Consider the following 25,527-nt stretch of genomic DNA (forward strand, 5'->3'; position numbering starts at 1 on the left):
AGTAGTCCAAATATTCATAATTGACCCGTATTCACAACGTTATTTTGTTTGGGATTACTTTAATCGCGGAGTGCAGAACAAGCGGTGCTAATGGCGTCATAATACCAAGCCAGGTTATACAAAATAACCTGTTTTGTTAAAAGAGAACTAATCAGAAAGTTTGTTACACACCGAGCTAAATTATTTATTATATAAACTAAACACAAACAGCATATATATCACAAATCAATACAACACAAACTAATCAAAAGAAACTATAACTGAAATCTAAAAGGTAAATTTAAACAAAAGAGAGGGCATTTAGACCACATTAAATAAGTCTTTAATAGAAATGGTGGTATCATTCTGTGTAGAAATATGATAGTATTCATATTACAGAGTCAATATTTTTACGTTTGACTATGCTGATTTTTCAAGGCCATAGAAAAAAATGCCTAGGTTCTCAGGCCACTTTTTAAAAAAATAAAAAAAAAAACAATTGATGCGGGGAGAGGCTTTTTTTTATCAGAAGCAAGTTTTCTTCTTTTTTTTTCGAGAAATTTCATCGAATTGAACAATTCTGTAAACGTACAGGATGTTGAGAAGTTAAATAAAATACTCCATGGCATTAAAACCTTACCAGAATACGAGATGTGGCAAGAAATAAATGCCATCTCTCCAACACGAGACAAACTTGTGTTTTTACTGATCAATGTTAAATACCAGCCTCATACTTTTTACATTACTGTCAATTCCGTAACTAATTAAAATTCGATTCCGGGCTGGATATGAACATTCCCGGATTTTACCGTAATAAAAATCGCAGATGCGGGAGGGTTTTTTTAGGGATGCGGCGGTGCCTGAGAATCTAGCATATTTTATTTTTTTAAAGGTATGTTTTATTTTGTAATATTTTTCCACAATAGATTAAAAGCTAAGACAATATGAATTAAGTGTCGGGATGGCAATTCTATCGGTTGCCAAGCTCGTGTCAGGAGTTTGTGGTATGATGACTTGAATATTTAGGTAATATGACCTTGATCTAAAGGTTCATACGATGCAGAAAATTTATGTATATAGCTTGAATCGGGTATAAACTTAGGGATAAAAACTCTGTACATAAAAAAATATATGAAATGATCTTACAGATCAACTTACGTTTAATCAGGCTATCAGCAACATCTAAACCAGTATAATGGATCGATTTCTTGTAAATTGTCGATATTTTCAGTCTCACAATTTTCATTTAAGACTGGAAATTATCAGGTGAAAAACCAAATGCAAAATATTCATGACTTATCAGAGTACCAAAAATTAAAGATTGAAAATAAATTCAGGAGATTCCTTCAGTGCACTTTTGTTGTTCTAATGGCAGAATTGTGTTTGTTTTTATAACTTCGGTTTAACCATTTATCGCTTTTCTCATGAATGCTATTGATAGTGGTAAAAATAATGTTTCGGTATCTATTTTTTTCGGAAGAAATTAAATACAACACATTATGTAATAAAAGTCTATCACATTCAAAACGCGAGACGTTTTATAGGAGTTTTCGCGTGCATTTGCTGTCACCATTGATGCACATAAACTATGATATAATTTTTCAGATTGGGTTTTCTTGTCAGTACAAAGTTATTGCTTTTATGGCGTCAAAACAAAATAAGATAAAAAGCTTGATCAACATTTAATCACAATTTAGCCTTAAAATATTGATTTAATGTATATCTTTTCGAGTAGTGATTGTTTAGCTATAATAATGTAAACATTTATTTGTTAACTTTAGGGAATTGGACTGAATACACTCTAACCGAATGACTTAAGAAGATTCTTTAACTATCAGTTAAAGTATATATTTGATTTATTCTGCTTTAAACAGTAAGTTAACGAAGATGAAGAAGAAGGAAAAAATTATGCATGAAAAATCGTTTCCTATGTATAGGGATTTAATAGTATAAGCTATCTATTATAATTGTAATCCTTATAGTAACTTTAATTTTGAATTGAAATATGATCATGTCGCATTTCGATAACTTGCCAGTCGATTTATTTATAGAACAACACTAAAACTGACATGGTACTACATATATATCTACCTCAATCTAATCTCAAGGTGTTTTTTACACTGTGGCCGAAAAAATATGTAAATATTTTATTTGCGCAGTTATTACATTAGTGTAATACAAACAGTGAACGTATTTTTTTTACGTTTGTTAGCTTTTTGTTGATTCTGTCCAGTGAGCATATTTTAGCGGTTTCAAAAATTGACAAACGATACATGGTGGTTAAAAACAAATTTCGCCGCTACTATTTATCGTGCTTTTCAGCCCATCGCGAAATAACGAAAATAAGTATTCCGCGAAAATTAATACGTTCATAGTATTCTTGAGAATTCAAATAATATTTTTATCACAGTTTCAGTTTTATTCATTTGATTCGTAGCCCATATTTGTTTCAAATATTCAAATGTATAACAAAAATATAAAAGACCCAAGACAAAGCTAGGTTGTGGTATACGATTTGAACTTTTGTAAAACAAAAGCAGTAATCTACCAACATTTTTCTCTTATACTGAAATTGAACCAAGATGTTTTAAGTAGCTGTCTTTGTAATAATCTTGCAAAATCTGAAAAATGTGATACACTCCAAAAAGGCTACATATTTTTATTTTTGTAATTAAGTTGTTTTATGGGTCTATACTATGAAATGTGTAATTATTCATTCAAATTTGCCTGCTCTTAGGAGATAATCGACATTGAAAATACAGAAATTCTATTGTATTTGAGCACCATTTACAGAGTTATTTTCCTTAATTTTGAAATCTACAGTGCATTCTATATAATTTTTATATCCTAAGAGCACGGTTATATGAAAAACCACATGTTTATTTCTGTTTACTATGACATTTCAAACAAAATGTCAAAAATAAAAATATGTAGGCTTTTTACCCATGAATAACATTTTGCATGATCCTTAGCTGGAGTGCTACTTAATTGTCATTTCATTTGTTTGACAATAAAGCTATTAGAACATCACAATGGCAATCAATTCAAACTGAGGTTATTTTCGTTAACAACAAACTCTTTTGAAAAAAGTGTCGACACATCTGAATCAGGCAAATTGATTTAGCCTATCGACTTTTTAAGATATAAATGCGTGATGTGGACGGCAATTCTTTATATCAAATGTTATTGAATAGCACCTTTATAAAATTTGCCTGTTTTTATGAGTTTTGTATTTTAAAAACTCACGGAAAAGTAAATTTTTAAAACACTTTGTTACATTAAGTAGTTTATTTTGGACAATTTTAAACCTCTGGTTTGAAAAACAATATTTGATCATTGAATTTATTCATCTTTCATTTTTTTAATGTGATGTAGGACTGCTGAACTGTCATTTATGTTCTGCCTTAACGTGATTATTTTCGGATCTTTTCTTGATGTGAGGTATAGCTTAACAAAGGATAGAGCAAATATAATGAATAATATTTTTTGAATTTGATGTTAGCTTTCAACTCTGTTGAAACAAATTCGTGATTCGTAGTGATATTTATAAAATTCTGGAGAAGTGATTGGCTCCGCAAAAGCACAACCTTTGTCTTCAACATTATCATTACTTATTCAAATTATTACTATTTTTAAAATATTTAAAATAAAATTTAAAATATATTTTCAAATTTTAATAATTATCATGATAATGGAGAAAATAAGAGGCTTCTCGTTGTTCTGATGGGGTTATATTTAAGGCTCATTAATAATGTGAGTATCAATGATAACTTATTAACCTTTTTAATATTACTCTAAAATTGCATTGGTTACGAAAAAAGGGAAAATGACACACTATTGTATTACTATTTCCTATTTTTTCCCAATAAAACAACCAAATCAAATATATCAATCTATTAACATCTGTACACTACATCATTGAGAAAAAATACAAATAAGTTACATTGTAATTTTTATTTCGTATATCAACGAAACATTGCATGAGGAAGTTCTTCCACATCGAAAAGCTGAAGCTTTTCTCAACCCCAAAGTCGAGATGTACATCGGCAGTTTTGTCCCCAGATATTACAACGGCATGTGAGACTGTCACAGCAGGAATATCTATTGTCGCTAGACCAAGGAATACATCGGTTTCTCCATCGTGCACAAGTTGGTTTTGTAAATGAACGCAATTGTGGATGATAGTATTTCCTGAAATAGAAATACATTGTGCTTTGAGTTAAAACAATGTCCAATGAGATAAAATACTTTTCTTGTGAAACTATTATTATTTCTATGAGGGTATGTCAAGGGATAATATTGGTATATTTAGTGGTATTAAATTGACGTTAGTTATGCCGTCATAATGTTTGTTTTATGACGTCAAAACATTTGGCGATTTTACACTTACAGCTTTTAGTGATATTGATACCGTATACTTTGTGACTTCGATTATCATTAAACTTGATAGTTATATCACAGATATATAGAAATGAAAGACAAGCGGGATAAAACACAAGAGAAACGCATATTATTATGAAAAGCCCATCGAGGCATTATAGCCGCTTCATTTCACTTAGAAATTACTTCTTCTGTTGGATTCATTTTCATACAAAAATCGTTTACAATGACTAAATTAATAAAGTCCTTGTAGTATGCATATGACTGTCAATAATGTGTACAAATTGGAAAAATCTTTATTGAAGTTTCAGTTCCATGTTATAATGTAAAGAAGAATATCAATTACATATTGTACCTCATCCATTAATACTCCTTAGGTATCATATACCGTATTCTGTACTGAGAAAAAAAAAACGAATATAATATTTTCATGATTAACCTATGAGGACCAACTCGTACATACCATCCCATAAGATAGGAAGATTCATTAACATGAAAATAGTAAAAAAAAACATTCATTACTGAAGGGATTTCTTCCTAATCAAGAAAAGTGTCAACCACTGAATTTATGATAAATGGTGTACTGTTATGTAAACGTCAATTCACTCCTTAGTTGTCCATAGATTTCTAACATTAGGCGACGTTCATGATAATCTTTTGATAGATCGTCTCATAGCTTATCATCAACGCTTCACATAAGTCTAGAGTCATGATTAAGATATATTTTGTTCAGCCTGTGGGAATGCAATATGTTTATAAGTTGGTTTACAAGGCAATATTTTTCTTGACATGACTATACAACAAAACGCAGTCAAAGTACCAATGTCTGATGATGTTTATTTGTGCATACTATTTCAATGTTACCTAAATTATGCTTAATATCTGTTTGCTAGGCATGCAACATATTCTGGGTACTTAAACACATTACTGAGGATGCAACTGTAGCTTATGATATTTTACCCTCCAAGGCATCTTGACTGTCTTGCTTAACAGTTTGCCCAGAAACGTTATACATAAACGTAGATATGCCGTTCACACGTGTATTTCAGAATACATATTGCGATAACGGCAATTATGGTAATTTTTTGTTGCAAAACTTTTTAAAAAATTGTAACTTTTGCTAAAATATTCATGTTCAACGACAAATCTCCTAATTCTCTTTTCAAGTCGTATTGGCATACATTGGAAATTTTGATCCGAAATTAACTTTAAGCAATATCAATATGAAGATATCAAAGCTTCTGTCAAGATAACGGAAGCAATATTCAGCAAATTTCTATCCTCAGTATGTCTTGTTACGTTTTTACTTATAGTTTACTTTTATGTTGCTGGAGTCTGTAAGGACAACTTTTCGCTGTTCATGTGTTTTGGAGTCAGCTGCATCCTGCCCTGTGGTGTGAGGATTTACATGTAGTTCATTTAGTTCAATGAAGTCCCATGGGTGATCTGACCTGACATTTTTCATCCCGGTGGGGTTGTCTTAAAATGCATAGTCCCCAGAATCCATTCTCGTTATTTACACGGTACGCACACTTTGTTCTTATATCAACTTGTATTTCTAATAGAAGTCATAGATGAATTCTTTGTCGATAAATATTATGAGTAATAAAAGACGATTTCAGAACTGTCATGAGAATTTTTCTGATGGACGTTTTCATGAAACATGATCTAAGCAAATTTTCTACAATTACAGTTCTGTCACAAAGTTAATCACATCACTAAAATGAATTATTTTATCCGAATGAGCAACACGGATTGCCGGGTCAAAACATTTATAATATTATTTTTTGAATGCAAAGTAATAAGTAAAGAAGATATTTTTTTTTGATTTAGTGAATTTGGAAACCTCACAGAGCCGTTTCCAGAGGAGTGGAATGACGTCGCTTTGACATGCGATTCATGTTAAATGTGCTAAAGAATTGATATATCAACTCGTAGAAGCATAAAATTGGTTTAATTTTCCACAAAAGGGAAAATGGATTCTACAAATTTGAAAAGAAAGGTTGACTTCAAATTTGAAAAAAAATCAAGAAAATGATTGAGCTATATGTTCTGAGGAATCTCCATTAGGCCTGAAATTGCATTAGACACACTCTTGAATTCTAAGAACAATGAAGTAATCAAATATACTCCACTCCTTATACGTAGCAATGTCCATAAAACATTTATATTGTATAAAATTGAAGGGAACGTCTTTATTGATAGGAAGTATAAATTAGAAACAGAACTAAGCATTGCAGATATAAAATGCTAAACTCGATTGGTTAACCACAAGAAATTTGAAAATTTGTTATTTGGTGACTTGAGGTCATCCTTTTTCTTTGAAATAAAGAAAATAAATGTCCAATGATTCGCATTTACGGGCTCATTCAAATATTTAAAAACGAACATTAAACATGAAAAACAAGTTCAATACTATGAAGTCAGCCTCATATCTTGACCTACACTGTGTGTGTCTGTTTACCATGTCTGGTCTTTGTCCCTGGATTACATTCTTTTGATTACCGCTATAAACTTGGTTCCCTTGATTACTCTGTCAATGTTACCAAACAATATCGAAGTCACACGTTATAGATACTTTACTCACTCCCTCAGTTGAATTGATCTCCCTTTTAAGCATCCGACAGTTATGGTATTATCTTATATACATAGGTATATATTCATAGAAGAGGCCAACAATAATATCAAGGACCGAAGTCTTCAAAGTTGCTAATCGTTAAATATTCTATGCCACTGATTTTGGCTTGTTTTCAGCATCCAAAATGGCACGAATGCGATATGCTATAAAATCTGGTGACTTCCGCCAGAATCTTGGTTCCCTTTGTCTACTCTTCCGTAACCGTATGACCTGAATATTTTTTATTCAAAATAAATGTTACCTGAAAGTCCGGGAAATGTTTTCTATAAATTTTTTAGCGATCTTTGGGTCGCTCTTGATATTGATCAGGGAAACAGATTAAAAACCAGACAACTGACAATAACTACTTAAAGATATCGAGGCCCTGCTAACGTATATGACCTATATTAGTAACGGGCCTCTGTGTCTGAATCGATAACTGCGTAATGTTCGATGCTTACGATTTTTTAATAAATTTCTCATACAAGCAAAAAAAAAAAAAAAAAGACACACATAGAACACGCGTGTATGATATTTAAGAGATACATTTTGATCTCGTATGCAGCTAGAACTATGAAGATATGGCGGTAAACACGGCACCGATCCGCAGCATAACGTGGAATACCAATATATAATATGCGAATGTAAAGTATTAAAATTACGAGTGCAAGAATCACTAAAAGTATTAACAACTTTATGAGGCTTCAACAAAATCAACGGAACGATATCTAGGAGGACTGACTTATTAATGTAGACTGATGAACAGACACAAGGGAGTGTAAAGACAGAAGAGCCGACATAAAGGGTTAACTAAGATGTACAGAGAGAAAAAAAGATTTAACGGGGATATTTTATAGATTTATAGACACAAGATTAGATATACGTGGATGATTAAAATTTACTTACAGAAAAAGATATAGGGGATAGCTAAGATGTACAGGCATACATAAGGGGGTATCTTAGATCTTTATACACATGATCAGAAATAGGGAGATGATTAAAATTTATTGACAGAAAAACAGATATAACGGGGATAGCTATGATGTTTGGACAGTAGAATATACATATGGGGATAACTTAGATGTTCAGATGCATATCAAAGCTCAACGACCAAATTATCCGTATTAGACGTATTAGACGTCTGATATTGTCCCATCTGAAATAATAGACGGAGAAGTCGAAGTATCAATCTAAGTCAGAGTGGACTTCTTTTGGAATTTAGTTGGTAAAAAAAACCTGTGTGGAGAGGAACCTACCGCCATTTCATCGGAATAGGGATATTTATTATCTGGACCTTACCACATGAACACTTTGATAAATAGAAACTCAGCGACATCGTCTACAAAATAAATAATTTCACCTCACAGACACGAAGAACTGCACACTTCTAGGGGAAATCGAACAGAACGTGAGAATAGTTCTATGAAGTTAGCGAAAACCGATATGAAGTCATACCAGGAATCTAGTGTATTTCTGAAGGACAACAAATACATCGCTAAATATCTATGAAAATATACCAAGTAATTGAAGAGTTTTACAAGTAATAAGATGTAATAGCAAGAAAGCAAACAATAAAAGTTACCAACCGACTTGAAATAGAGATTTTAATGAAATCATCCGATATCAGGAAACAAGAGGGATTATCAAGAGAATTGAAACAAGGGGATCAAGACAATCAAACGTATTCATTACAAACCACAGCACTCAGTCAGAAAAGAGTCGTCAACAACATCGATACGCACAGTGTACGACTGTGTGCACCAAGATTCGGAATCGTCGGACTTGAATGATGCCGCCACTATTAAACTAGCTAACCGACATTTTAACAAGAATATGTATTACAACATATATTAAGAAATCCTTCCCTCATATTGGGCTAGCAAAGAAAGTCCGAGTTTCAACACGATTCTTTTGGTTATCAACTCCAAGCGACCCAAGTATTAAACTGGACATCTATCGGTAGCTTTATCCGGAGATTCATGTCTTATTTAAAATGCGACCGTAATGAAGCCAGATTGACATCGAAAATTACGAGGGAAACAGCCTTAATGAATCCAACATACGAAAAGGAGGAGATAGAATCTGATCATACTGAATTAACTGACATTTCAAACATCATTGATCTTGCGAGATTTTCAACACTCGGAAAATTACTTCCCGTTATTTTCGCCGTTTAACGTAACAGTCGATGTTACGTTTCTTGCCCTAAGAAACTGAAAGTTGAACAAACACTTCGAGACAAAACAAAATTTACAACGATTTTATTGAATCTTCATTCGTAACAGGGAATAACTTTCATGTATAGACAGAAGAATGGACAACTATGGTCTTTAGACAGGGAAACAGATAAAAAGGACACCTACATGTAATATGATTAGACAGAAGAACAGATATTACGGGATACATTAGATGTTAAGTGTAAGTATTTGTAAGAATCAGGCAAAATGGGATAAATCAGAAACATCCATGTCAAAACCCCACCGATCTGACAATGAAATGTCAATCAAGAATACTTTTTTATATCTGAAAAAAAAACTTTAATTTCTGTATCACTGGCTTTGCTCCGAAGTTTTTCAATAGAATGTTAGAAAAAAAAATAAGGTTTTTGACAGAGTTATCTGCCCTTGAAATGTTCATTTTCAGTGCATATAACTCAATGTACTGACATGATGTGGAAAATATCGTCTTTTTTCTTGATTCTGGTGGTGGTCATATTACACGATAAAAAAAGACAGAAGAATAGATATAAGAATAATCAAGGGTACCAAGGTTATAGCGGTAATCAAAAGAATGCAATTCAGGGACAAAGACCAGACATGGAAAACAGACATACACAACAAAGAACATGAAGTAACTAAAATCATACATACAAAGTAACAAAAGAAAATGAGCAACTCTGATTGCACTAAAAACTGGGAGCATGGACAAGGTGCACCGGTAGGGTAAGCGTCCTCTGCTTTTCTGGAAACACCCGCCGAGTTGTTCATAAAAAGTCAAGTCCGAGGTAGACGAGAGAAGAAAGGAAAACTATGACACATTAAACAAATCAGTTTTCATGGCGAAGATGGATACACCGTAACGATCCACGAGTTCATGATGACGACCATCTTGTAGCAACATAACCCTGTTCCAGAAGCCTATTTGTTGGCGCGATACAAAAAGTCTGCGTAGTTTCGGCAAGCTTTGGCATAACGTACGAGTTGTTAAATGAACACTCCATATACGCAACTCAGTGCAGGTCCTTGTGTCAAAAGAATAGTTCTGCATCAGCGCTAAGCGTGTCGTAAAAGGCGATTAAATAGTGTTCAGAAAACTAACCGGGGGCTAGGAGCTCTGCCCACAGAGCAACTGGGATGTGTGCCCCCAGATACCCCTGGCGTGTTACATGCTGGGGTTGTCAGGCTATAATACGGAAAACCTGACGGCAAACCATAGTGGTGCACCGTGTTGGGAAAGATGCCACGTTCCTTGCACGTTAAAGAACCCTGCTGTGGTATTCAATAGGGGAAGGAACCTTTGCGCTCCGTCACATGAGGCTAAATTGTCCAACTCTACCCATCCCTCCTTTTTTTCTAGTGGCAATCAAAATTTGTCGACCCTATTATCCTCGTGTCCCATCCCTCTTTTCATTTCATCATCATCATTTCATGTTCATTTTATCATCAATTTCATGTTCATCGCCTGAATATAGCTGCAATATTGCTGCTCGGGCGTTAAACCCCAACAATCAACCATATACGCGTGTGCTGAAGTGATGTTGCCACAGATGAATGGAAAGTTGACAATTCTGAATGAAAAGTCATCACGCTTGTCGTAAAGTTTAGTCAATAGTTTACCTTTACCATCGATTTCTAAGTGTAGCTCAAGATAAGCTGACCTCACAGTGTCTGTAGTATCCTTTATCTCAAGTTCTTTGGATGCGATGATATGATGTATCAAATCCCCGAAATTTGGATTGTTTAAAGATAATACGTCATCTATATAGCGGAAACTGGGATTAAAGGAATTAGTTGAACGATATTCTATCTTTCGGATCAGATCAGCTGTAGTCAGCCTCATATGAGTGAAAGAATAGGTCAGTAAGTAGAGGAGCACAATTCCCATTGGAATGCCGATCGTTTGTTGAAAAACGCGTCCACCAGACTGGACAAATATGTTGTCGATTAGATGTCACAGTGGTACGAGTTCGAGTCCCGCGGAGGGAACGACCAAAAATTTCCATTGCAAATTTGACAGTTCTAACATCGTTGGATATTTTTTCTGGCCTTTCTATACGTTTACATATCTTCCTTGTATCAATTTGATCTGATGGAGCAGTGTAGCGAATAGAGTCGTCACATTCTGAGACGTTTGTATAATATTGATTTTTTGTGACATGCATCATCAATTTGATCCTCTATCCTACATAATAACATATAAAATGAACTGTCCCGTACTACCATACATCATGTACTAAGTTAGAGCCCTAGATTAATCCTACGAGGAGGAATGACTCAGCCAGCGAAAGCTATATTTTTTATATAGCCTAGCTGGCCGAGTGGTCTTGGGCGCTGGACTTAGTGCAAGGCGGTGCTGCCATAGGTGTACAGAAGAATATATTGAAGTGTATACAGAAGAATATATTAAAATGATGAGTTTTGAGATTATTTGAATCTCAAAACTCATCATTTCAATATGTTCATAGAAATAAACAGTAAAATTGATAAAATTAAATATGTACCGGTAGCATACTTGCCTTTTGATATCTCTGAGTTTGTTTAAGGCTGCTTGATCAAACTCTGAAAAAAAAAACAACTACTTTTAAATAACTGTTTTAATTGGAGAAATTTAGAAAAGGAGGTTTCACCTTATTTGTACTTTAACATCTGAAGGAAAGAAGCGCAATATTGTTTTTCTTAAGACAGAGACAAGAATAATAAACGAGAAAACCAATGCCCACCATCACCAATCGGACCAATTTTTTCACTAAGTTGATTTATTTATATATAGAAATCTAATGCGCTTAAATATCATTTCGTATTTTGTGCATTTGTTTTTGATCGTTGTTCGTTGAAATTATTTCTGGTTTATTCGTACGTCTTTGTCTCAGTTTTAATTTTGGCTCTCCTAATATTACTATTAACAAAACAGTCGTTAGTGATTATCACGATTTTTTCAGCTTTATGTAAAGTTCTTGCTACAAAATCTATTAGATATTACTTTGTCATAGATTTCCCTTCATCATTTCTAAACACGCTATAGAAAAACATAAGAAATTCAGAGTTATAAAATTTACAATTAGGTAATGCATTGGTATAAGCAATAATTTTGTGTTTTTTCTTGTTTTTTGTTTTTTGTTTTGTTTGTTTGTTTAATTTTTTTTGTTTTTTTTTTGTGATATTCAATTTATTCAAAACAAATACGGCACTTAAATATTACATGGACTTTTCGAACAAAACAGCCAGATGTCTTCGGTAAGTTTAACAAACAGTATATTGAATTATTTCAAACTCCAATTGATGGAAAACTATTCATGTAATTGATTTTGTTTTTTTTAATGACACCTCCATTGTTGTCCGTGCATTGTCATTCACAGTTTGACATGACATTCAGATATTGTTTGGAATACTTTATGTCAGCCAGTATGATTATATTTTTGTGTTGTCATGCCCTTTTCAAGCTAGTATAATTTGTACTTGCACAATTCGATGCTCTAATTAGACAACAATAAAACCAAAACAAGAATTTTAATTGTTTCCAATCAGTTCTAATGAAATTTATTTATAGGTCTTCTTTTCACCATGCTGACACTTTATTGTACAGATCAATTCTTAAGTACGGAAATTATTTCTAGTGATGGCGAGTTTTTAATTGACATCAAGGAAACATACGGGTAATAGACGGGAAGGATAAAGAATGTCCGAGTTAAGTCTTTTTCCCTCTAGCTTCTTTGTGGAAACACCAGTTTCTCATTCTTGTTATTTATTAATCTTAGCCTTAAAGTTTGGACCTACCGAGGCAACCGTGTTGATTTGTGTAAAAAGCTTATTCATTCAGGGTTTTCAGATGTGCCAATTCATTTAAAACACCAAGCCATTACATTTGTGATATTTTGGAGAAAAATTTAAAGTAATGATTACAATAACCTTATTGTTTTATATTTTTTACATTCTGTAGTGCATTAAAGGCCACTTTATATGTTTTACAATTCAGAACGACATTAGCAGTAGCCGAATTCTAAGTAAAACTTATTACGGTTTAGAGACAGCACAGTTTTTATCATTGATCGTATACCGAATCGTCAGCGTTGGTGTTTTATACGTATAACGGAAACAAATTAATTGTTAATTGACGTCTTATATCCCAATGAATGTGTTTCTTTATATAGATTACATGCCCGTAAGTATGTTTTATATTTTGCGGACTGTATTATGTCTAGGAGACAACAATGTTGGAATTGAATATTTGACAAGAATTCAAAAGAACCAATCAGATCAACAAGAAGACTTCCTAATTGCAATAATTGAAGGAAGACTGTATTGTTTCCAACTATTTTCTGTGTTCAATTCTGATGCCTTCAGTGACAATTTGTTGTATACCCATTGAAATTCGCGTTGATACCTAGATGATGCACTCTTCTCTCTCATTTTTTAATTTTTTTTAATACTGTGCCTACTTTGGTGGTTGTTTTAATGACATTTGATTCAAATATTGATATCACTGCTTTTATTAATTTTTCAAAGTATTATTTCTCCGGGTTATGATCAGGACAGATGGAATGATTTTTCTAATTTCGTTTTTATGCAGGAGAAACGGAAGACATTCGATGGTTCTTAATCGTATTAAGAAATGAATACAGGGATTATTCGAACTTGTTCCATTTAAGTTCTTATTTGGTAATCAAATATAAAGTATGCATCATATTGCTACTAAATTCTGAAACTCTTTGAATATTAAACCCCATGAATATATCATGCATGTAAATAGATGTACCAACACAAAGTTCATTTTGTTGAATTGATATAAATGGATTTAATTTCAGAACAACAATAGATCGGACAAATAATTACATTTAATGATATTTAATTCCTTCTATTAATTTAATTACATCCACAATAATTACAGGATAACAATCTTTGATAGGAAATATGACACTGTAGGTAATTGAATAGCATAATTAAATATTCTTGCGTTATACTGTTTGAACAAAATAAATCAATGGATGTTGAATGTTTACTAATAGTAATTTTTTCTTAAATCTGTCCTTTTCCCCTGCATGTAGATTTTCTTTGTTGAAAAAAATCATTTTTAAATGGTGCATTTTCTTCACCCGTGTGAAGCTTTTTAATGATACTGAATACCAAATAGAAAATGCCGTTTTACTGTACGATGAAGACTTTTTTTTTGTGGTGGGAGGCAGGGGGGTTCACTTATGCGCATGTTTACATAATGTATGCAATCTAAAATTTTAAGATTGTTTTTGAATATTTATTGAAACAAAAATTAATGATTTTGTTCACGTAAACATGTATGAGGTAAAAATAATCTCCCCTAGAACAATCTTCATGAAATCCTTCGATTTTTCCGCACAAATAATGAACATGCGTTGATACCCAGTACTTTTCAGCATTAAAAACACATTACAAATAAAAATATGTGTCTGCAAATTACCTTTGTATGATCATTAAGATGACAACTATCGTTTAAAAATATGGCATAGTTATTATAAATTTATATATAACACCCTCACTGATATAAAGCGATTTCTTAATATATAAAACACATCTAAAGCACTATCTATTCGTTTTGTGCGAAATTAAGTCTTATTTCTATTTTTATTTCCTAAATCCTAAATTTGTACATCACTGTTGAGATTATTATGTACCCTTATTTATTCAAGACAAGTCTTTTAAGTTGGAAAAAATGAGACTTTAGTTCGTGCAAAGAGTTCATGTATCAATATGAAGGTTAAAGATGTAACCTGTTTCATGATAATACTATAATATGATAAGCCTGTAACAAAAGCAACAGCAACAACACTTTGCTTTGAGTTGAAAAATAAGTTGTAAATTGTCCTGTCGCACGCTGAAATATCATTACTATTTGATAGGGGTCTGTTCGATGTATAACCAACTCGACCCTGATACAAAAAGAATGGATATGGTGAATATGTAAAAGAGACAAGAACCTCTCTGGGATGAAAAATGTTAGCTCAAGGCCACCCATTGGGTTTACAATGAATTACGAAGAAACCTTAACACCACTGGGCAGACCGCAACTAGCCCCAAAATTACATTTTACAACGATACAGCGAATAGTTGCATCTACATATTGCACCAACATAAAGTAAACTGAAAGTGAAAACGAAACAAGACATGCAAAGGCCATAAAATCCTGACGCAAAAATGCGACCAGGTTTAAATATTTTGGCGTGATCACAACCCTCACTAATCGCATACATTGTTAAATCAATATGAATATTGCATTACATTTAGTAAAATATGTCTTGAATATGTTAACAAACCTTTTTGCATTTTGTTCAATTATAACACAGACATATGTACAAAATGTAGCTAAAAATTGTTACTTAATCTAAAAGGAGAAAATGTTAACAATGATAGTACGTGGCTACTATGAAAAAAGCACATTTAAGTAAGGACAATAAGGATAAACAATAAGCTATTCCTCAAAATTTATCGAAATCAATCCTGTAATGCAATGTTTTGTGATTAGTCTTACCACATATATATATTTTTTTTATAATTTACCTGCGTTTTAGTGACATACTAAAATACATATTGAAATGGGAAAAATCGTGTTAAATATCAATGATTAGGTTTGATACCGTGAGCTATTGATATAATTTTAAATAGGAGAAAAGAAGAAAGAACATATCTCTTTGTTTTTTTTCTCATTTAAAGGAAATGATGTCTTCCTATCAGACAAGCTACAACTTAGAGCTCTGCATTTTTGTGATTCCCCGTATTGAATTTTATTAATTATGCTATCTAAATGCAAAGATCAACATAATATGGGGTCAAAGTTATGTAGAATTAATTCATTTTTTGTTCTATTTTCAAAAATGTTGTAACTCTCGGTGTGATATGAACAGTCTTAAGAATACTCCATAGTCTGTATGTTGTCTATGTAAGAGCTGGAATAATCGAGAAATATGTCATAATATACGAAATGTGTAAATGAAATGCTACAAGCAATTCCCATGAAGCTTGTTTTCTAATTTTGTTGGCTTTACTGTTCATAGATATATTGATCAGCATCATGAATCACAACATTGTAAATTCATACATTCTAGCAACTTTTGGAATTATTGTTAACTTAAAAACAAAAGCAAAAACCGATCTGTGGCAGATCAAAAAACCTTCTGCTGGAAAAATTGTTTATTTTGTGTAAACTTTGAACGAATGTGCATATTAAAGCATGTATAACCCCTTTCATGAATTATTACAACGGATCCCCTTTTATATACGGAGCTGGAGACTTTCATAGTAAACCATACCTATTTAATTCAAGATAGATAAACAAAACAAAATCAAACAAACGAAACAAAATAAAAATATAAATAAACATCAAACAAAGTACAAAACAAAACAAAAAAGAAAAAATATAAATAAAGATAAAAAAAAATTAAAAATCAAAACAAAACAAAGTTAGAAAAAAAACTGCTAACGACGAAAAATCTTCATATAGTATTATACATATATACAATTCATTCCTTCATTACGTAGCCCTTTTCATGGCTTTCTGAACAAGTTTTCATTTAAATATACTAATTCATTATCAGGTACCTAAAAATAAAAATTCCATATGTATTTGAAGAAGTAAAACAATATTTTCAGATACATGTACCAATCATCTTTTTCTTAAATATTTGTTTTAATGACTCGAAGACAGAAACATATTACCAAGACTTAAATAACAGTAAACAGTGACGATCTACGTACACAACGTAGACATCAAAATAAAATACATTGAGATATATACAAATAATTATAAGAAAATAAATCAAAAACTACAGCAATTACAATATGAACTCCTACAAAAATATGGAGTGAAACCAGATGGTTTTGGAATGGTAAGCATATCCTGCTGGTTGAGTACATATAAATAAATGTCTGAATTTGGAAAAAAAGAAACATAATAGAACAAGCATTCAATGCATTAATTTTCCACTAAAAACAAAAAATTAAGAACGATCCTATGCAAAGCACTAAATTCATACACAATCTATATAATTTTTATCTCAAAATGCAACAATCGAATGATTGAATAAGACTGGTTATGTGATCCGCTACTCTATCTGAGTACGAAATATGATCTCACACACTCTGCTGTTTATGACAGTCTGCTTTTCTATTAATAAATGATTAGGTAAAACATAAACAATTTCGTTAACCTGACACACGAGATCTTCGTACTATTATTACGAATGTAATTAAATACGAATCTCCAGACGGAATAATAATAGTAATTAGAGGAGTAGTATTATAATTTACCCTGTACATTGAAACTAATTAATGACAATATACTGACTAATATCAAATACTCATTTTTGTTAAATTAATGTTATTGACCCAATATAATTTGTTTTCCAAAGTTAAGTATTTACAAGTATATATACAAGCAAACATCTTTTTATTATTGCTTTATCCAGTAGAAAATTTTATGAACGAAATATCGACTGTATACTGTAGATTGTAACCCAACTTTGCTGAAATATTCCTTAGGCTATTTTTAACAATATCCATGTGTGTGTGGAATTTTGATCTGGCGGAAAACATGACCACCTTCACTAAGATAAACCATAACGCTCAAATTGCAGAATTTTGCAAATAACTCAGATGGACCTATAAAAAAATATTTGAAAAATTACGATGACGGACATATAGTCATAAAAGTTCACATCGCCATATGGGATATGACTGACACTAAACGGAAATATAAACATTATGTTAAAGACCCCTAACAATTGTAACTGTAACTAAATATTGTCATTTGGACATGTCTGTGGAAGATTAATACAGATTTCAAAAAGGATATTCGACATCCACATTGATGAAATGGGAAAATAGAATAAATCTATCCACTTTTAAATGATAAATACGCATACTCAAAAGGAAATCAATGCATTAATAAATGAAGGATCCAAAGATCACAATTAATTTCATGTCATCAGTTTAGAAGATTGGAGATAATCAAGTATACCTATTTAGTAACCTTTGCATTAAATATGATCTAAACATTATTTCAATGCCATTGATTGCAAAAGACGATTCTGTGTACCAAAACACCTGTAGGAAGTGCAAGCAACAGGGGAAATTGATTCATGCTGTTAAAATTGTCCTTTTCATGTATAAAATAGAAAGAATTGAGTTTAATTGCACTTGACATTTACATGTCGTCCAATTAATTTTAGAAAAAGCTTCTAACACCCACAACCACTTCTACTTAATTTTTTAATTCAATTTTACGAATAAAATCTGTCTAAATATCCCGAGCCCGAAACACATGCCTAAATAAATCAGGTTTGAAAGCACCTTTTCATATTGTCAAAGTTTATAATTGCATTACGCCAATCAAGTCTTGTAAGGTTATGTCGCTAAAGGTACCTATCGTTTAAGGAGGTAGACCTATTGTATGGGATACACTTCTTACAAATCATTAGAACGTTTTTATTCAGTATTTTACATGAATCTCATGTAAGCATCAAAGTAACTTTGATTGTTTTCATTCTATTTCGAATGAAAGCTTAATAGGCTTTGGTGAAATTGAATATGATACACTTATCAGTGATTTCAACATTTATGTCTCTTACCATAGGTCTAGCTCCTTAAGTCAAGATTTTGTAATGTTTTAATATACCTTGAACAAACACGATCGTATTCATTGCGAGCAAAGGATCACTAAGGCTATAAAGCCCCCAAATCATCATCAATTTGTGCTATAGAAACTCTGATAGTAATTTGGTTTACTTTTCACTGTTGTATAAGCGCATAAATCCTAAGATTATTAAGAAAGTGCAAATGAAGACACTACAAAAATGAACGGTAATGATATGAGCTTAGATAGAAATGCTTTTTGTTTCCAGATTGTATGTTTCGTGATGAAGTTACTCCAGATTGCATTTCAACGTATGTTAACCACAAAAACTAAACTACAGCTATGGAGAAATGATTTTTTTTATTTCCCCGGACTTACAACTTTATGCCTGGGCGTATATAGAAAAGCAGATCCTACTCTTGCTTCATGATGCATCTGGTCCATGCTACAAGATATTTGTGGAGTGCGGGTCGCTTACTCATTTTTCTTTCTTTGTACTTGTTATTTTTTTTTAAATTAAACGTTATTTTTGTGTGTTTATTTTCTCTGTCTAATCGTTACTCTTGAATTTTTTTCCTTTGGGATTACCGTTCAAATCCTGGTTCCTTTCATTGCCCTTACTTAACTAAAAGCTGCAATGTAAAGCGACGTAAATAATATTCGATGATATAAGCCAAAAGTTAAACCTTCTTGGGATGATCAAATAATTATAAAATCTCTGAACGTGTATTTGTATTTTTTTAACATTTGTTCTGGATTGAAGTTTTTTTTATCCTAGATAAGTTTTTGCCATAACAAATATGAACTCTTATTAACATGAATGGGATTCGTTAGACAAAGACAGATACTCACTATTATGACGTCATTATATGAATTAAACAGGCTTGAGAATCTATTAAAGGGACTGATGATGTTATTATCTTCAGAGAATTTGTAAGTGACAGATTTAATTCTGTATTGATATTAAGTGCCTTTCATGCTCAAATTGATAAATTGTATTGTACGATCAAAGAGAAATTGTTGCTTTAGAATGTAACTGATTTAGTGATACAGTTAAAACAGACAAATTATACACATGACAGGAGATGAGAGCCATTTGCATTTTTACGATCACTTTACTCAAATAATATGCAATGAAGCTCAATATGTTTGATAAAAATTGAATTGAACAAATCTTTTTTTTTTAATTAGTTTTCTTTTTAAGCATTTTGCCTTTCAATTCTTGGTTAAAAAAGAATTCACAATATATACAAAATTAAAGGAAACTCCGAACAATTAAAAATAAACTATTATAAATAATAATAGTAAAAGTATACCTGTGTTTTTGGGGCTTTAAATACAAATCCGTGCAGGGAAACAGGTAAAAAAAAGAGTTGAGTTTAAGCACGTGATTAATTAAAACATATCGACAAACAAATACCAAACATAAGTACTCTTCAATGGCATCATAACCAAAGCACATAATCAACACATGACAGCAGGAAACAGAGACGAAACTTTTGACATATGATACTGAGAAAAAAAAAATAAAGCACTCGTATTTTGAATACCTATAGAAACAGGAGTAATATCTTATGCTTAACGGAGGTACGCAGTACAATGCATAGAACACGAGTAATATTGCCTTATTATAACATTACGTTATTTGAATCTTTAATAAGGTCAATAAGCTTTACTATTTAGCTTGTATTTAAACAGGTTAATACTGACTAATATGATTATACAGTTCTCTCATAGACAGGTGATACAAAAAATAGAAAATAATAATTGAACAAGTCATTTATATCGGTGTTGATCCTTCTTATTATGCACAGTATTATGCGCAATAATATGCGAAAACACCTTACACCTGAAACAAACCAGACAGGACAGGATTTAAGAAAACAAAGTTAAAACTTTAAACGACAACATACATCAGATTATACTGTATTCTGTATACTGTACACAATTGCCATTCCTCAGTATGTAATTTTCAGTATAATTATATTTCAAATTACATCCGAAGTCTTTAATAAGTAAAATAAGAAAGAAAAGGCAACCGGAGTTGATAGAAATTGTATTTCAAACATCAAAGTAAAATATTCGTCATGATCCTTATAATAATACTATAATGTATTACGTTCATTAAAGACATCAATGCAATGTTGAAAATAATGGACTCATTTGCTGTATACAATGTATATAGTATATATCAATGTCATATGTAGGGGATGTTTTGCTTATTTCTTTTGTCATGGTCACATAAACGTAATACAACGCATGGCACAATTGACCATATTTAGTTTGTTTAGGTCTGGAAACTTACAAGTTTGCCACTTTAAAATACAAATGTTATTAATTTCAAAAAGTAAAAAATACTAATGAAACACAATTTCGGTCCAGAAATCAAAAGTATGGAAACGCGTAACTCAATACGTTTACCACTTCACAAATAGAAATGCTTCCAATTTCAACAGGGTATTCAAGGGAACCAAGGTTATAGCGGAAATCAAAAGAATGTAAACCAGGGACAAGACCAGACATGGAAAACAGACATACATGTACACAACAAAGAACATAAAGTAACTAAAATCGTACGTACAAAGTAACAAAAGCAAATGAGCAACTCGGAATCCACTAAAAACTGGAAGAATGGACCAGCATGGTAAACATATAAGATAAAACATAATTTAGATCCAGAAATCGAAAGTAAAGCTCAAGCAACAGAGCATATTAATTATGTTATATCAGTTCAATTGTACCGATTTTACAGCCAATCGATTTTAAAATATGCAATCAAATCGGTTATTTTATTAACTAAAGAGAAAATTGAAATGTCTCGTTGTTTCATTAATGGTTTATTTGTTAACCAACTTACTACAATATGTATAGAAATGCCCATTCTTTATGAACGGAAAATTTCGACAACTGGTCATTACGAACCGGAAATTCCTACAGCCGGTCATTACGAAATCACGGCCATGCATTACGAATTTCAAAACAGGGCATCAATACGGGGCCATTATGAACTAAATCAAACTGTCGTACATTTAGTAAAATAAGTGACAACTTCAATTAAAAGTGACCTAAACGTTCAATTAATTAGATTACGATATTTGAATTTGCTGAAAGGTGGTCCTGGACCTAAGTATATTGAATTATTGGGTATGTTTAATCTAGAGCTCTTAATTTACGATTTGGGGGAATTATTGAAAAAAGGGAACAAAATGAAATCTCGAAGCACATACTTTTCTATACAGAAATGCTAAAGAAAAAGGCGACTTTCGTGTTTTAGTGATACAGACGAAATGTGCAGTCAAATTTCATTGTTTTACACGAATCCAGGTGTTGAAATTAATCTTCAAAGTAAATTTCTTTTCTCTTTTTACGCACTTACCTTGTGCGCTCCTCTGTCAAAACGACATTTGAAAATAACTTGATTCCAGATAAAAATGCACTTTAAAACACGGTTTTTACGTACAAAATTGCCAAATTTTTTGTTTGTTTTTTTTTTTAAATTTCCCGGGTCACATACTAGGACAGTATCAATAAACCTAAGAACAATGACGGAAACAACCCAAATATTCCGTAAATTATGGATATATGAAAAGTCATGGTTTTTGTCGGGTATCGGGCGACTGGTCACGTGATTGATTAGCTCATGAATATTTATGTTTGGTGGTCGCAATTTCTCCATATAAATTATTAGGTATGTTTAATTTTGTACTTGTCTACACATTTACGATTTTTTGGGATATAATTGGAAAAGACAACAACACATCCATGTTTTTTTTTTCATAAATATTTGACTCATCGAAATATGAACTTATTTTTAATTAAAGTGAAATCAAATGTATTGGTAATAGATTCTGACTATGCCCTGAAATAAAGTTGGTTAATAAAAGTATCAATGCATGGCCTTTTCCATATTGGCCCTGTAACATGCCCTTGGTATTAAAAATGGCCTTGGATGGCCGTAATGGCCCTCGGCGTTGCCTCGCTCCATTACAGTCATCCTTAGACACTATTAATACCTCGGGCATATTACAGGGCCAATATGGAAAAGGCCATACATTAATACTGTAATATTGCATAAATATCTGCAAATATTTCCGAAAATGTTGCATAGGTTATATTGGCATGAAAAAGTCGATCTTGGATACAATTTCTGAATTTGAAACAAGAACAATGATAAAAAGAACCCAGACATGGTTAATGCTGATAGGTTTCCAAACTTAAGATATACTTATATATTATTTGAATTTACGTAACACATATCAATTTACCACAATCCAACACAGCAGGGTGTTATCAATGTTGAAATACACATTTGAAACAAAATCAAAACTTATCCATCATTTCTTGCTTTTAATTACTGAAACCGCAAAAGAACCATGCATGGAGGGATTATTTTCGTGTTTCGATGAATTTGTTGCTTGTGTGATTTGACCATTTTGTTTCTAACTGTAATAATTATGGCGAATAAAAAAAAAATTATCTTCCATGTTTTTGCAAACATTCACTTGTAACTCTACTTAAATCATTTGTGAATTATTTCTACCTTGAAATTAAGATTGGACTTACCGTAATAGGCAAAGGTTTCTGTAATTCCAATTGTGAAAAATAATAACAGAACAAACACACAAGCTGTCATAGCGAGGTATTGCACACCGTTTATTGTTTAACCTCTGCAAAGTACTCCTCGTTATAAAATAGAAGAATTTCTAAAACAATTAATATTTTCCAAGTCACTTGACATGCTATGGAAATATATCATAGAAACATGAATATGTGATTTCCTTTTTATGAGTAAATGAACGATCACCTTATTGTGTGAACGGCAGTTCCATATTGGATGTGAGAGAGTTATTGCCTTATATACAAGTGGTGTAGAGATTAAATCGCCAGTTATGTAGGTTGGCAAGTTTAACAGTTTCAGATACATAAACGCTTTTAAGGTGAGGCAAGACAATTAGATCAATTGAAACTTGATGGAAAACAGCCTTCTGTGGAACGTTTCATTAGGATTGGCCATTAAAAAGAAAACCAGAAATCAATCAAATTTTATTACTCACTTTCTCTCACTATTGATTAATAGTTTCTTTGTCCAGCTTACTAACTTTACTCCTGCACCTATTATTAAAGTTGGTTATATGAGTCCAGTGTTTACTTTCACGTATATTGCGGCTTCATTTGTTGATGCAAGGTTATTTAGTTGATTATGTATGATTTATGTATTAGTCTTTCTAAAAATAGGGCAGAAGGTGATTCTTGCATGTCGAAAACCCAATGAATTTATTTTTATTTCTTCTTACTGATCACATAACCAGTCTTAGTTTTACGCTTTTGAGATAAAAAATATATAGATTGTGTATGACATTTGGCAAGAGTTATCGTTCTTTATTTGGCTTGATTTGGTTGATTTTTGTGGGAGATGAATGCATGATTTTCTAAAAGTGCAGATTTGAATACAGAAATGATTATCAGTATGTGACTGTATAGCATAAGTAGACTTATCGTTTGTTTGGTGAGTTTTTTTCGTAACCATGAATCACCTTACCATTGGCAGTGTCTGAATTTTATATGGACTGGTACTTAATTAAACTAGTTCGACAGTTTTTAATGAATAAAATCATAACGACATTTTTTGCAAACTTTTTCCTTTCTACTGTAATACTGTTTAGCTATTTAAATATGATTTAAGAGCTTTTAAATATTTGTAAAATACGGCAATGAAATGAAAAAAAATGTAATACGAAGTCAAATAACTTCTTACATTAAAAGAATTGGTTGTCGGATTTCTATAGTCGAGACAAATTATATGACAATATTTTTTTTCAGCTAGGTTTTTTTTACCACCGAGATAGCAAAAAAAATCTGATAATCCATGAGTTATAAAGTAAGATGATCTTTCTCTAATATCGTAAAACAATTATATTCCAATTTTTCTCGACCTTAAATCCAAGCAATCATCTACATAGACCGAATACATAACATGTTATATCATCAGTAACTACACCAGGGGCCAAGAGATGTCGCTGTAAATAAGAGAAATCAAGGAAACCAAGATCACAGCGGTAATCAAAAAATCAAAATCTCATTACGCTTACATTTGCAGAGAAAAACAATAAAAACGTTGTATGGTTTCATACTATATAAAAATACCTTATCAAAGTTTTTAAGTGAATAGTTAGTTTATGGAGGAATGTTTCCTGCTTTTAATTGAAGCTTTTTTTTCGATAAATTTCAATGTCCTTTCTTTGAAACTTATACAGTGTTTTCCTTTAACAGGTTGAGAGTTTTACTATATAAGGATATAATATAAATGTACACGTTATTAGTATATATGACCTACTAATAAAGTCACCTGGATACGTCATTATGACTTGTTATTAGTTGTTCACACATATTAAATTGAACTTTTTAACTGTAAACTCCTATTTTGTTTTGTTTCGGTAAAATAATAGTAAATGGTTGCGTAAAAGAAAAATATCCATGTTCCAAATTCCTGCCAATACAGATCTTGGAAGTAAATGTGAGTTTCCATAGAAAATGCTATACCAGGTAATCATTGAGGGTAAAATACTAACTGAAAACAATTTTCAATGTATTTTATTATATGTGCATGGAATCTATATAATATGATATGAACCAAATATATTTTTGTGGAAAAAGAACAACAATATTTCAGGAAAACTTTTAGATTATCTTGTTATATTTTACTCGTGAAAATCTCCTTATCGTAGCATTTTGTC

The 25,527-nt window shown here is 31.8% G+C and overlaps 1 protein-coding gene across 2 annotated transcripts; it reads right to left on the reverse strand.

The window, feature by feature from the left end:
- Nucleotides 1-3,914: 3,914 nt before the first annotated feature.
- LOC148614078 (uncharacterized) lies at nt 3,915-23,763 on the reverse strand. 2 transcript variants are annotated; one of them, XM_088586164.1, is made up of 3 exons: nt 23,357-23,763; nt 11,697-11,754; nt 3,915-4,170 (listed from the first exon to the last, which is right to left on the reverse strand). In XM_088586164.1, the coding sequence occupies exons 1-3, from the start codon at nt 23,424-23,426 to the stop codon at nt 3,999-4,001; spliced, it is 300 nt and encodes a 99-aa protein (XP_088442290.1). In that variant the 5' UTR covers nt 23,427-23,763; the 3' UTR covers nt 3,915-3,998. The 2 variants fall into 2 exon arrangements, with proteins under 2 accessions (XP_088442290.1, XP_088442291.1); XM_088586165.1 differs by having other exon boundaries at nt 11,712-11,754; nt 23,357-23,752.
- Nucleotides 23,764-25,527: the final 1,764 nt, after the last annotated feature.

Source organism: Perna viridis, chromosome 6 (assembly GCF_037379345.1).
Source record: "Perna viridis isolate PV_CMFRI_1.1 ecotype Kerala chromosome 6, ASM3737934v1, whole genome shotgun sequence".
Lineage (NCBI taxonomy): Eukaryota > Metazoa > Mollusca > Bivalvia > Mytilida > Mytilidae > Perna > Perna viridis.

What these genes read in the sequence shown, in the direction of transcription:
- LOC148614078 (XM_088586164.1), bottom strand. Translation starts at nt 23,426, where the DNA reads ATGACAGCTTGTGTGTTTGTTCTGTTATTATTTTTCACAATTGGAATT. An exon ending in AGAAACCTTTGCCTATTACG is followed by an intron (nt 11,755 to 23,356) that starts GTAAGTCCAATC and finishes TTTTTTTTTCAG; the next exon opens with AGTTTGATCAAGCAGCCTTA. An exon ending in AAAAGGCAAGTATGCTACCG is followed by an intron (nt 4,171 to 11,696) that starts GTACATATTTAA and finishes TTTCTATTTCAG; the next exon opens with GAAATACTATCATCCACAAT.